General features: G+C 38.8%; 1 protein-coding gene across 3 annotated transcripts in view; it reads right to left on the reverse strand.

The window, feature by feature from the left end:
- CSMD1 (CUB and Sushi multiple domains 1) overlaps nt 1-15,312 on the reverse strand; it is a 2,014,336-nt gene that overhangs the window by 240,171 nt on the left and 1,758,853 nt on the right. For all 3 annotated transcript variants that reach the window (XM_047713603.1, XM_047713595.1, XM_047713613.1), the window contains 2 exons: nt 5,406-5,522; nt 1,211-1,324 (listed from right to left, as the gene is read on the reverse strand). In XM_047713603.1, the coding sequence (XP_047569559.1) occupies nt 1,211-1,324; nt 5,406-5,522 (231 nt within the window). The remainder of the gene's footprint in view (nt 1-1,210; nt 1,325-5,405; nt 5,523-15,312) is intronic.

A 15,312-nucleotide genomic window follows, 5' to 3' on the forward strand; every position in this document is an offset into this window, starting at 1 on the left:
GTGACAGGTCTGCCGGCGGACAGTGTGGGAAACTGAAGAGTCCGACTTATCGCTGACTCAGAATCAACTATATTTGATAATGACTTGCTGGGATTTTTTTTTAAAATAAGAAAGTTAAGAAAATCTGAATCCAAAGCTGATTTTAAAAATACTAAAGCATTCAGAAAACAAAAACAAAACAAATGAATAAACAAAAAGTTCTGAAAACATATTTCCACCTTTTAAAGTCCACCTGCCCTAGAGGAATGGTCTCTCTGAAATGCTGTCACAGGCCAGGTGAATGGCATTAGCTTTTCAGAGGTGAATTTGTCTCTAGGTATTAATATTTTAAATCTGTATCTTCTGATGCATTTCCAGACATTGCATCATTGGACATTGGCAGGAAATAATAATCTTAAGACCCTCAGTTAATAATAGGGAAAAACCAGAAAAAATCAAATCCTAACCTTGGTTGGCAAGAGTTTGTGATGCACCGATGTGCCTTGCTTTGGTAAACGATGAAAACGCACCAGTGGTAGAAACCGTGCGGTTTGCACAAGGTCCAAGTGCACGAGGGGCTATGTAGATTAGGCTGCACTGACCAAGTGAATACTAATCAGCACTAAAACTAATTGTTTTTGGTGTATATTCATATTTTTTGGTAGGGGAAGACTCCATTTTTGCTTTTATGCAAGAGTTTGGCAAAAAGACTGAGTTGTGAAATGACATCGCATGTTTCATGAAGACCCACGTACGTTCGCATGCTCACATGCATTACACACGCTCATGTCCATGTGTGCACATATGTACTCATGGGCATGTATGAGTGTGAGGCCTCCCTAGACGTGTGTATTTAAAGGCTGGTAATGATTTAGACCAAAACGTTGATACTGTTTATCTCCAGGAAGATCATGAGACATAGAAGAGAAAACAGAATACACAAGATAGTTTATTACCCCCTCTTTTCCTGATATTTGCCTTTGTTATTGAGACAGATATTATATTTTCTACAATGTTAATAAGTAAAATGATAACGGTCAGTGGTTTTATACGTGGGATAAAATACAGTTGAAATTTTCCATCAGGAATAAGGTTTTGTTACACAAGCAAGAAAACTCGAAGAGGATTGCATTCTTCTTTCATTAAAAAGAAAAAAAAAATCCAACAAGTTCAAAATGACTCATTCTAGCTGTCTAAATAAAATTCAAAACAACATTCATTGACTGTTTACCTGAATGTGACCCAGAGAGTGAGCTGAGGAGTCTGGCTTGCGGGTGTGCTCCATCAAATAATTCCGCCAAATCATTCAGTGCCGTCTGGAAATAGGCAAATTGTCCAAACACCACTGCAAAATAAGGGGGTAGGGTTGGCATGTTGTGCTGTCTCACAAGTAAAGACATGGAGACTGTGGTTGTCCCACCTATTTATTGGTTTCTCCAAAGATCATGATCCTAAGAATCCTGTAGAAAATGATTAACTGGTTTTCTTTCTCTCTCTCTCTCTTTTTTGGGGGTTTTCTCTTTTTCTAAGATGTTTTAGTTGCTTAAGTAATTTTATTTTGCTTCTTGGTGACGTCATACTTAATAATACTTCCCCATATAGTTTGAATATTAATTGAATATTAATTGAAATTAATTGAATTAATTGAAAATTAATTGAATGTTAATATTAATTCCTTTCAGTATTATATTAGGATAGTAGAAGAACAGCCACGTATTTATGAGGGGACAGGGATCAAGACATCTGTAGGCTTTAAAATCAACCCAAAAAATTAAACTAAAAACATGCCAAGTTGTAAGAGAAGTTAAAATTCTTTACTTAGGATTGTTATAAGGCCAAATTCTTACAAACTTGTTGCATTTATACACAAGTCAACAACATGTTACAGAAATTATTTATTGTCATTCCACTGCACAACTTTATTTTCTGATATTTTCTGATAGGCCATATCAGTAGAAGAACACACCTCCTCCCAGTAGAACACAACTGTGCATTTCACTACTTCAAACTTCATAAATTATTTTGTACTCAAATTGACAATAGGGCCTTTAGAACATTTAGAAACTCTTGTGATTTGGCACATAAACTTATATGATTATATGATTCTTATTTATATGTAAGGTTTAAACTAGAATCATTCTAAATCATCTTGAGCAAAAAATGGATATGGGCGTGTCAGGTACACATATCAGAGTTTAATGAGGGAATTAATATAAGTGTTGGCAGAACGGAGGGGCTCTAACTGTAACAGCTTGTGTGTGTGTGTGTGTGTGTGTGTGTGTTCTACATATATACGTATTCTACATATGCCATGTACCCTATTACAGGTGTGCATTACATATATACACACATGTATAATATGCATCACATGTACTGAACAGGTAATAAATATATGCACATGTATTTTAAAATACATGTATTTTAAGATTTTATAATTCCTTTATAATTTCCTGGAGAGAAACAATTAAGGAAGCATGAGAGCAAGGAGGACTTTCCCTGTGCATGAGATAGTCTAAAACAAAGAATTAGAAAGAGGAAGAGAACGTTATGATTTCCACATGGTTCTGGCTTATACAATACCTTTGTTCAAACCTCCCGCCCCCCAAAACAATTCTTCATCATGTTAGAGGAGGATGCTTGGGTCTTTTCAGTAGTATAAAAGTGAATCATAGGCCCATAATTTCAAGAAACTTTGATTTAATTAATTCATCAATTAATCATTACTTTAACAGCCTTTTAGAAAGCATCCACTTTACAACAGAATCTGAAGATGGCTGAGATTAGAAACAAGGCCCCGGGCCGGCTGTGTGCCAACATGTACGGTGTTCCCACAGCAAATAGAGAGTCAGGTTCTGCAAGTTAGCAGACCTGAGGCTGCTTTGGTGAGCTGCTGGGGCTGAGTTCAGGCCCCTGACTGGTTCTGCCCCAAAGAGCAGATGTCTGCCACGAGTGACCAGTGCTCAGTGCTATGGACACTGCAGCTAGACGTGACTGTGACAGGAATGAGTATGGGGCCGTAGGACGTGAGCCACAGGGCAGCTGTTTCCAGCTGTGGGGGAGTCCACGTCCAGCTGGGGAGACAGCAGCATCGCTGGTCTTAAAGTAGGAGGACTGTAACCCTTCATGTGTACGAGTGACATGCGGGGTGCTCCTTTCAGCCCGTGACCATTCAGACCCCAATTCTGCAGGGGACCATGGAATGTGGTCATTGGTCTGGTTTGGTAGGTGCTCCAAGAGGAAGGGAGAGAGGAGGGAGTTGGGCAGCAAAGGCCACAGCAGCCTGAGACTTAAGGGCTTGGCAGTCCACACCCAAATACGTGGGGTTTGCTTGTGGCAAAAAACGGAGTGAAGATGTCAATCACGGTGTTTCCATGATCAGAGCTTTGTTTTAGAAAGGATACTTCGGCGATGCTTTTGAGTGAAAATAGGGAGAGGATTGGGGTATGTGAAGACCTGCCTTAAACGTCCTTTCCACTGGAGCCTGTGCTCACTGTACTTATGTCCCTTCCCACCTAGCGATATTCACCCCATGAGCCGATGAGGGATTTAAAAACTGGGCATTTCACAGGCACAGACTATATTTTATTCGCCTTGGCCCTTGTGACGATTATTGAATTAATTATTGAATTAATTTACTTCCCAGGAAAGAGTAAGGAAGAGTAGAAAATACAAGATATAAGACACTATAGATTTTCATCAAATACTTCATAAAACTATTGTAATTTCAAATTCAAATTTTCTGCCTGGACACAATGTGATTCATGTATATCATTACATATTTCAGATTGGGAAACAATGCTCAATATTTAGGATCGAAGTTTGACCATTTTTTTTTTCTGCTAAAAAAAAAATCACAATTGTGACAATTCAATAAACTTTGAAACAAACCAAAATCATAGACTCTGGCTGCTATATTCCATTGTGACAAATACAGTCTCTCATGTATCTACGAACAGAAATAAGAGGAATATTCACGGGAAGTAATTGGAGGCTGCTGTGGGGCACTTAGGTGGAAAAAATGGATGTACTGGGACCAAGTAAGTGACATCAGAGGAATTGGTCTGGCATAAAGAGTGGGGATTAGGAATTATTCTAAGTTTTCTTGTCTGTTTATTATAACAAAAGTGCACATTCTGAAGCCCTCCCACTTTCTGAAATGAGAGTAGGAAGTGCTATTCATTCGCAGAGTAAGTGAATTGCCCTTTGCCCTTGGGAAGCTGGTCCCTCTGCCCTGGTCTCCAGGAACATGTCCATCATTGCTGACGCTCAGAACACCATCTCCTCTTAACCGAGCGAGATGCTACAAGACAGGCCCCACCTGAAAACCCCATCGCTCTTGAGAACTGGCCCAGGGTGGACACTAGTGCTGGGGCTTCAGAGACCAAGCAAGGTACATCGCACAGTTCACGAAGGGCCCGTGATCTAAACTACCTAAGGCTGACATCAGCACCTGGTAGAGGTTTTCATTAGCTTGAGTAGACCTGTGCATCATAAATAACAGAAATTCACAGAAACCATTGGTCTCCCACATGCCATTTTCTTAACCAGCAATTAACTTTCCTGTCATATAACTGTACTTTTTAAAATGTTTTCCCTCAAACAGATCCTACCCTTAGAATTTTTATAATTTTGCTTTATATCTATGAGTAGGTGGCTGCTATTTTGACTCTAAAGAACAAAAAACACCTTAACTATGTAAGGTTTTAAATTTTAGTATTGGAGGGAAAAAAGGAGCCTTGGATATGAAGCTATAAAAGCTTCTATCTCATTGAGTCCAGAAAATAACTCTAATCAGAAGAAACATCTGTGGTCAAGAGTGAGATTGGAGGTGTGGGAATCCAGCTTTGGGTGGACGGAGGGGAGACCTCCACCCCCCACCCCGGGAAGGCCCTTCTAGAAACGAAGCCTTTCGGAAAGCCAGCTCAGATTGGAAGCATGAGGGGGGACCATCACAAATTACGTGCAAAGGAACCAGATGGGGGCTCTGCCTATTTCTGCATCACAATCACTTAGAGGTGACTTCGGTGATCCAGGGATTTCCATCATAATCTGATTACAAAATGTATGTACAAATTAACAGACAGTGTTCCACAGGCCCATCTTTCTTGGTGATCCTCCTTGGGCGGGGGGCGGGGGGGCGCTGAATGCTTTCTAGCAAAAGTAGAAGCAAAGCCAATCGTGTTCTCTCTGATTATTCTGGATCACAATCTTAGAAGAACATTAAGCATTTTATATCACATCGATAAAAGACTTGTAGTGGATACTCTGTACCTTCAGAAAACCCGCTGCTGTAATACAACTCATCTTCTTGTGTATTATTTTATTATATCGAGAGCTGAAATACTTCCTTATAAAATGACAGAAGAATCATCAATGAAACCAATATGACACGGGATGACGACTACAACGCTGAAAAGCCACCTTACCAAACTCCTTGGGCACCGTGATGGAGTAGAGGCATATCTGGCCGGCTGTGTAATTATGAGGGTAGTTGGGCGACAAAACGACCCCTTCGGATCCCGTGTACTGTCCTCCGCAGGGAGCTGCAGGTGGAATCAAGCAAAGGTCATGGGCCACCGTTGATACAAAAACATAACAAAGTAGCAATGTGAAGAAACTACTTAACCTTGCTGTCCTGAGTGACGAGAATGAAACACAGAGGGTTTCCAGGTTTGAATAAAGAGAACTCAGCTTAGGAGGACAACCTAAGATGATTTTCGGACCTCTCTCAGATGGGTTGAAATAATCATGAAAACAGCTCTAACCCAGTAACAAGTTCGATACAGACAGATTCTTGAATTACGGAAACTCACCAGAAATTTTTGGCCGGTCCCGGTCATCAGATTAATTTCAGACCTACAAGGATGATTTCAGTTTTCTACTGATTTTATGTTACTATGGGTCTTAGGAAAAATATTGTTTGCTTTTAGTGTTGGGTTGTTGTTTTAACTTTTGGTCTCACGGGTTCAGTTCAAGAGTAACAGAAGGAATACTAATGTGCCAGAGTCTTTTCCTGTAAGTTTGGCTTAAAACCGAAGTAATTCCTAACTAGGAAGTCTGGGCAGATAGAAGATGGGGTGTTACTCGCAGAGCTCGAGGTCTGTGTATCTTTATTTCTCTTCTGATGATTTTCTTCACTTGTGCAGTGCTTTTGCTGAGAAAAATCTCTGTAAGCATCTTAAAACGGACATTCAATTGAATCCCAGTCTCATGATTTCCAATGTTTTAATTAAACTGCCTCTACTCCAGTCCCTCTTCTTTCACTTAAGAAGAGCTCTCGGTCTGCGGAGCACGCCAGGAACGGGAGACACTGAACGGACGACCCCCTGCTGTCTGACCACCTCATCTCAGATACACCATCCTAGACCTGAAGTCAGAGTGGTTTTCAGCATTTGACAAAGTCTGTATTTCTACAACTCATTCTTCTTGATATGAGGGTTTTCAAGCACTAAAAGAAGGCAGGAATAAAAGATAATACATTGACTCTTTTAAATGTTAATCAGGATATGTGGGTCCTAATTGGTGGGCATTCTCCACAGTGATTCAAGCTCCTGGGAATACACTGACCCTAACTTCCAAGCACAACATTCGTGATTTGTGAGATTTCAAAGCTGTACCTTATGATGGCATGCTAAACTTATATCTTATTTTAAATATCTTATTTTAAGTGTCAAAGGAAAATCGCTTATGCATCCAGTAGCTTTGATCTATTTGCGATCAGCTTCCAGAGATTTTATTTAACTGTACAAATGTGGTCTTCAAGCTGATGACTTAATTCAGAATAGTTTTATCAATTAAATGAATTTCAATTGGTGTTGTTACAATTCTAAATAGAAACATTTTGTTTCAACTTCTGGTTATAAGTTAAACTCCTAAGCTGCAAGTTTTACATGAAATGCTGGTGACTCATTCTACTAGTTTAGATACAACAATTAATTTTTTTTCCACCTCATCCATATAAGTGTAATTGGATTATTTCAGGACTATTTTTTTTTCCTTAAAAGCTTAAAGTTCAAAATTTAAAAAACAAGTACCAATAAAAAATAGAAATGTATCATCTTTCAGCCACATAAAATTCAAGCAGATAATTGTGCAAATACCCTTTTTTTTTCATCTAGAAAATTCGTCCATTTCAAATTTTAAGCACGGGTATAAATAAAAAATTCAAGTAAATCATCCCTGGGGTAACATCTGGATGCCCAAATTATCAGACTTCTGTCTTATCAAGGACATGGTCTGATGAGTTTGTGAAACAATAACTACAAAGATTTATTTTGCTCAAGAGATGAAAGAGTATTATTTTATGATAATAGAAGCCAAAAAACAAAAAGACAAAATGAAAGGAAACTGACCTAATATTTTAGGTCCAGTGTTGCCTTGATAAATTGCATTATGCCTGCATGTTCTTACTCAGACACTAAAGATAAACACACAAACTGTATACTTCAAACACAATCCATCACTTGTGAAATTGATAAAAACATATGTAGAGAGGAGAGCCAAGATGGCGGAGGGGTAGAAGACTAAAACGACATCATATCTCAGGAGTTGAGCTAGGTAGGTATGAAACCATTCTGAACTATTGGGTCAAACTCAACAGGAGATAGAAGAGAAGAAGAATAGCAATTCTAGAAACAGAAAAGGGACCATTTTCTGGAAGGTAGGACATGCTGAGACGTGAATCGGAAGCTATGGGAAGATAGACCACGGGGAGGGGGTGGGGGAATGGCCCCTGGCAAGAGTGGTGCAATTCCACCTCAGGCAAAGACATTTGAGAATCACTGAAACAGGCCCACCCCCAAGAAATTCAGCAAGACCATCCAGCCAAGACTGAGCTCACTAATCAAGGAGAACAGAGGAACTCCACTAGGGAAATCAACGCATAGAATTCATGGCTTTTTTCCCATGATCCTTTAGTCTTGCAGAGTTAAATGTCTTTATAATTTTATTTTTTTCTTATTTTTTATCTATTTTTATCCATTTTATCTATTTTTATCTATTTTCATCTATTTTTAAACTTTTCCTCTTTCCACTTTCAGCATTTTTAACTAGTTTATCTTAACAATCTTTCTAAAAAACAAAACTTTTTAAAACATCATTGTTATAGTCACATTTTATCCCTTCATTGTATTTAAACTTATTTTTTGTATATATATAGGGTTTTTTTTTTTCTAAAAAATTTGGGATACAATTTCTTCTAATAGATCAAAATATACTCTAATCTAGCAAATGGCTTTGTTCTAGTCTCCATCCTGAGCACATTCCCTCCTCTTTTTTCTTTTTTTCCTTTTACCAACCAACTTACCTTATCCATTCCCTTTCTAGGATTTTTAAAAAATTTTCATCTTTACAGTCATATTCCATCCCTTAATTGTGCTTACCCTTATTTTTGTGTGTGTGTATATATATATACATATATATACACACATATATATTTTTTTCTTTCTTTAAAATTTTGGAAGATGATTTCTTCCCAAAATCAAGTAGGTGACTCTATTCTATTCACCAGTCATATATATATATATATATATATAGAGAGAGAGAGAGAGAGAGAGAGAGATGATAGATAGATAAATTTTTTATTTTTATTTTTTTAATTTTTATTTCTTTTTTCCCTTTTCTTCTTCCCCCGGTTATGGATCTCTTCTGATTTGGTTAGCGTACATTTTTCTGGGTTTTGCCATCCTTTTAGTATTTTATTCTCTCGTTCATACATTCTTATCTAGATAAAATGACAAGGTGGAAAAACAACACACAAAAAAAGAAGAAGAGGCAGTACCGAAGGCTAGGGACCTAATCAATACGGACATTGGTTATATGTCAGAACTAGAGTTCAGAACAACGATTCTCAAGGTTCTAGCTGGGCTCGAAAAAAGCATGGAAGATAATAGAGAGACCCTTTCTGGAGAAATAAAATCCCTTTCTGGAGATATAAGAACTAAAATCTAACCAAGTTGAAATTTTAAGAAAGCTATTAATGAGATGCAATAAAAAATGGAGGGTCTTACTCCTAGGATAAATGAGGCAGAATAGAGAATTAGTGATATAGAAGACCAAATGATGGAGAGTAAAGGAGCTGAGCAAAAGAGGGACAAACAGCTACTGGACCACGAGGGGAGAATTTGAGAGATAAGTGATACCATAAGATGAAACAATATTAGAATAATTGGGATTCCAGAAGAAGAAGAAAGAGAAAGGGGAGCAGAAGGTATATTGGAGCAAATATAGTAGAGAATTTCCCCTATACGGCAAATGGAACAAACATCAAAATCCAGGAGGCACAGAGAACCCCCCTCAAAATCAATAAAAATAGGTCCACAACCTGTCATCTAATAGTAAAACTTACAAGTCTTAGTGACAAAGAGAAAATCCTGAAAGCAGCCCGGACAAGAAGTCTGTAACATACAATGTTAAAAATATTAGATTGGCAGCAGACTTATCCACAGAGACCTGGCATGCCAGAAAGAGCTGACAAGATATATTCAGAACACTAAACGAGAAAAATATGCAGCCAACAATATTATATACAGCTAGGCTGTCATTGAAAATAGGAGAGATTAAAAGCTTCCAGAATAAACAAAAATTAAAGAATTTGCAAACACCAAACCAGCCCTACAAGAAATACTGAAAGGGGTCTTCTAAGCAAAGAGAGAACCTAAAAGTAGTAGATCAGAAAGGAACAGAGACAATATACAGTAACAGTCACCTTACAGGCAATACAATGGCACTAAATTCCTATCTTTCAATTGTTACCCTGAATGTAAATGGGCTAAATGCCCCAATCAAAAGACACAGGGTATCAGAATGGATAAAAAAAAAAAAAACAATACCCATCAATAAGCTGTCTACAAGAAACTTATTTTAGACCTAAAGACACCCCCAAAGTTAAAGTGAGGGGATGGAAAACAATGTACCATGCTAATGGACATCAGAAGAAAGCTGGGGTGGCAATCCTTATATCAGAACAATTAGATTTTAAGCCAAAGACTATAATAAGAGATGAGGAAGGACACTATCTCATACTCAAAGGGTCTGTCCAACAAGAAGATCTAACAATTTTAAATATCTATACCCCTAACATGAGAGCAGCCAATTATATAAACCAATTAATAACAAAATCTAAGAAACATACTGACAATGATATAGTAATAGTAGGGGACTTTAGCACCCCCCCTCACTGAAATGAACAGATCATCCAAGCAAAAGATTAACAAGGAAATAAAGGCCTTAAACGATACACTGGACCAGATAGACATCAGAAATATTCAGAACATTCCATCCCAAAGCAACAGAATACACATTCTTCTCTAGTGCACATGGAACATTGTCCAGAATAGATCACATCTTGGGTCACAAATCAGGTCTCAACTGCTACCAAAAGACTGGGATCATTCCCTGCATATTTTCAGACCACAATGCTCTGAAGCTAGAACTCAATCACAAGAGGAAAGATGGAAAGAACTCAAATACATGGAGGCTAAAGAGAATCTTACTAAAGAATGAATGGGTCAACCAGGAAATTAAAGAAGATTTCAAAAAATTAATGGAAACAAATGATAATGAAAACACAACTATTCAAAATCTGTGGGACACAGCAAAGGCAGTCCTGAGAGGAAAGTATATACTGATACAAGCCTTTCTCAAGAAACAAGAAAGGTCTCAAGTACTCAACCTATCCCTTCACCTAAAGGAGATGGAGAAAGAACAACAAAGAAAGCCTAAACCTTTATAGAAGCAATGTCCACAGTAGCCAAACTATGGAAAGAGCCCAGATGTCCATCAACAGATGAATGGATAAAGAAGAGGTGGTATATATATACAATGGAATACTATGCAGCCATCAAAAGAAACGAAATCTTGCCATTTGCAGTGATGTGGATGGAACTAGAGGGTATTATGCTGAGTGAAATAAGTCAATCAGAGAAAGACAATTATCATATGATCTCCCTGATATGAGGAAGTTGAGAGGCAGGGCAGGGGGTTTGGGGGGTAGGGAAGGAAAAAATGAAACAAGATGGGACCGGAAGGGAGAAAAACCGTAAGAGACTCTAAATCTCACAAAATAAACTGAGGGTTGCTGGGGGTTTGGGGGTAGGGAGAGGGTGGGTGGGTGATGGACATTGGGGTGGGTACATGCTATGGTGAGTGCTGTGAAGTGTGTATCTGATGATTCACAGACATGTCCCCTGGAGCAAATAATACATTATATATTAATAAAAATAATTTATTAGAAAGAAAGAAGAAAGAAAGAAAGAAAGAAAGAAAGAAAGAAAGAAAGAAAATATCTTTTAAAAAATATAGAGAAATTTCATTTCATTCTCAGTAATTATTCTGTCTGTATGACTGTGTTGAGGTAAGAAATATATGGGTGTGGGCTTTTCCATAAATAAAAAATTATGATACTGTGATAATAGAAAAATAGATACATGCTTACTCTTTGCTAAGCAATGTATTAAACAGATCATTTCCCAAATGAATAGAGTAGCAACAACATCATTACAGATGGCCACAAGAAACGTACTCATCCCTCTGGTTAATTGGAATATATGTCTCACATGTAAAGGCAACAAAATACCATCAGGTTGAATGAAAACCAGAAATAACACAGCAAACACCCTGCCCCACAAAAGGGATCTAGGGTGTTTCCATTTCAGTTCTGACTTTATAGTAAATTTCAGTGAAGAAAAATTGGAGGCAACAGATGAATCACCAAGAAAAAAAACATATCCTACATTTAAAACAAACTAGTCCAAAATGCACTGACTGCATTCCATAATATATGAACTATCGAAATGTTTAAAATGTAGCCAAAGTCCCCTGATTTAGTGAGTCTTCTGAACAACCCTCAGTTATTGATTCATGCACGAAATGTGCTTTTCTCCATGACAGATCCAAAATAAACTATGTGGGAGATAATTTCTGGTTTAATGATTTGGGAATTGAGTGTTACTGAAATGTAAATAAATAGCATTAATAAAAATTTATGTTTTATGCACTTTTAGGACTGGTAAATAGAAACAGTGCTTGATGTTATAGGTCTTCAAATATGGAAAAAGAAATAGTTTCTAATCTAAAATTTGATTATATATCTATTGTCCAGATGTGACTTCATTGTTTATGTTTATTCTATGGCTAAACTATTTATTATCATTCCCCAATCAGTTCAAATTGTATTTAAGTTTCAAATTTAATTCCTCCAACATTATTATTTAACAAAGTCTAAAACTCACCTTCTTTCTTATTTTTCCTTTGGTCCCTGTATATAATCTCTATTGAGATAGCTGAGAGAGATTTGAACACACCTGGGAGGTACAGATCATTTATTTAATGGAATACAAGAAAACAGATACTACAACTTTTACCTGAAGTTATATCTTTTTAAATGTGTTTGTACATCATGGATGGGGTGTATCTATTGGGAATTTCAGTGTGTGTGAATGCATTGGAGATAATGGGATTACACGATCAACAGTCACATGCCAACTGGATGTGAGTCTGGGATCACTGCCTTTTGTTACCTGAAAATGATCATGTGTGCTGTTTACATACAGATTAAAATGCACATATAGAACAAAATGTACATAAAGAATCAAGATGTTCTATTTGTTGAGCATCTACTTTGCTTGGGAGCCTTATGTGTACCCCATTCAATCTTCCCAATGCTGTGAGGTAGAAATTCTTGCCCTCTGAGCCCTGGACGGTGAAGCCAGGATTCGGCTGCCTCTAGATGGATAACCCTGGGACACGGCTCTAGCTCCACCCTGAGAACCCCATTCCCAAACCATGAGGGTCCTCAAGACCCAGGAGGGCAGCTTGCAGGCCGCCCATGATCCCTGGCACAGTGGCCCATGGTGTGCATTTCCTAGGCCTTTCAGGAGCCACAGGGCTGGTGGTTATCAGTGTGAGGGGCAGAAAAAGGTGGCCAGCTGGGCTCCGCACCCATGTCCCTGGGGCCCTTCTGCAGGACAGGGACGGGGCACAGGGCCCCCACGGGCAGGACCCACTCCCTGACAGGGGCTGAGCTCACACCGTACCCTTCCTGTGTTCCAACTAGAGGCTCTTCTCCTTCCGCTTCCTGCGGGCACCCTGCTGTGCCTGCCACTGTGCTCACCTCCCAGGAGCCTCTCCTAGTTTTTAGTCAACTTAGCAAGAAGGACCTGGGACTTTTATGTCATTCAATCTCCCAAAGCAACTCACGTAGCAACTTAACTATGTAGCTGTTCGGCATTTTTCATTAACTAGATTGGTGAGGGCACCAGGGAGGCTCAGTGGGTGAAGCGTCTGCCTTTGGCTCAGGTCATGATCCCAGGGTCCTGGGTTTGAGCCCCGCACTGAGCTCCTTCCTCAGCCACAGCGTGCTTCTCCCTCTGCCTCTCCTCCTGGCTTGTGCTCTGTCTCTGTCTCTCTCCCTTGCAAATATATAAATAAAATCCTAAAAAAAAAAAATAGATCCTTGGAAAGTATGGATTCATAAACCAACCTTTCTGATCATGATTTAAAATTCAAAACTAACTTATGTTGCCTAGAGCTAAAAATCTACAAAATTCCCTTATAACATTGCTTTTTATATATGCATATTATATTTGCATATATATGTACACGTATCATGTACATGATACACATATATTAAATCTAAATTTAATATATACCTAATTTTTTATTTAACCTAATATATTTATTTTTCCTAATGTATTTATTTAAATATATTTAATATATATTATAATATATATTATATGTTTATGCATTACTAACAATATAAATGAATAATACATATTTTTATTGTATGTTTATAGGTTTATTTCCCTTTATAGTTATAGGTGTGTATCCTTACATATGAAGAATAATTCACATATATAACAAGTGATTTTCAAACTTTCAAATGTAAAAAATAACAGCAAACGTTGAAACAGAAATTTTAGAGTACTTTTTAAGAATTTGAGATGGAATGGTATTTCTTGAGCTCTTTCAAGTCTATGAGGTTCTTGGGCATTTTACTTTATATATTGGGCATTATTTATATTGTATAAGGGGTACTTGCCTTTTAAATGTAACTAATGTACGATGGAATTTGTATTAAGTTCCTGTGAGATGTAGTCTACACATATGTGCATTTTTAAGTCTATCTCGTACAGCTAAATGTCCATGTGGTCATTAGGTAATCCGTGGAGGCTGCTAGGCATATTACCATATCTCTCTAGAGAGGACGCGGAGGTCCGCAGGCTCTGGGCCACTTCCCCACCTCACCCAGGGACTTGACCGTCGGTCTGGAAGTAGGTTCCATGTGTGTGGCTTTGCCTCTGGGCTGAGACCCTGCAGGCCAGTGCACCACCACCCCATCCCTGGGCAGAGGCTGTGGGACCATAGATTTGCAATGAGGAAACCCCCCAGGCCCTGACACACACTTTGAAGGCACTGTATCTGGATGGCCCTGTCTCTCCTGCTCTGCACCCGAGCGAATAATGCAGCGACTCAAAGCTTATCAGTCACGTTCAGACACACATGGAAATCGTCGTGGACACACGCACCATGCATGGGGACCATAGCACTTTCACCCCGTTGCAGCACGCTCTGCTGTTCCAGACCCCCTGATCTGAGAAGCATCAAGGGTTGTATCTTTATTACTGAAACGTGTAAGATTAGGAAGTTTCGACAAGCTGCAGATTCTTTCTTTCTTTTCTTTTTTTCAGATTTTTCCATTAAAAATGATTTTTGGCCATTCGCCGATTGATCCATTTCTTCTAGAACCCTCTATGCAGGGCTTGCTGTGTGCCAGAAACCAGAGCTGGATCCTGGCATGGCAGGCTTCCTCAGACGAAAAGCTCCCAGGCTCATAAACACCAAAACCCAGAGGCGCGGTGCAACTCAGGGCATAAGGCTGGTTTGTTTGTTTTGTTTGCTTTAAATTTTATGCTCTGACTTTTAAATTTCACCTATTTGGTCTGAAAGCACTAGTAACACTGTGAGCTGAACCGGGGCGGGTGGAAAGTTTTGGCTAAGTTCAATATATCTAACTAAACTGGTCCTTGAGTTCATCCTAACATAACTTGGAAATCATTTTTTTTTCTGCCAAAACTCATGGGTTTTTACCATCTTCTTTTTAATGTGTGTCACTCTCAAAGGGGAGGATACAAGTCACCCGTCTACAGCTGGAGGAGTTTTGTCTGGAGTCTCCAATGCAACCACAGCCTAGAGTCACATACAGAGCGTGGCCAATGACCAGGAAATCTATGTCACCTCCTGTCCCTCCAGGGCCCAGGGCACCAGGCCCCAGGCTGCTCTCACCACAGCGAGCTCTGTCCTTGAAGGTTGACCGTAACTTATAATATGTGGCTT

The sequence above is a fragment of the Lutra lutra genome, chromosome 2 (assembly GCF_902655055.1).
Source record: "Lutra lutra chromosome 2, mLutLut1.2, whole genome shotgun sequence".
NCBI classification, from domain to species: Eukaryota; Metazoa; Chordata; class Mammalia; order Carnivora; family Mustelidae; genus Lutra; species Lutra lutra.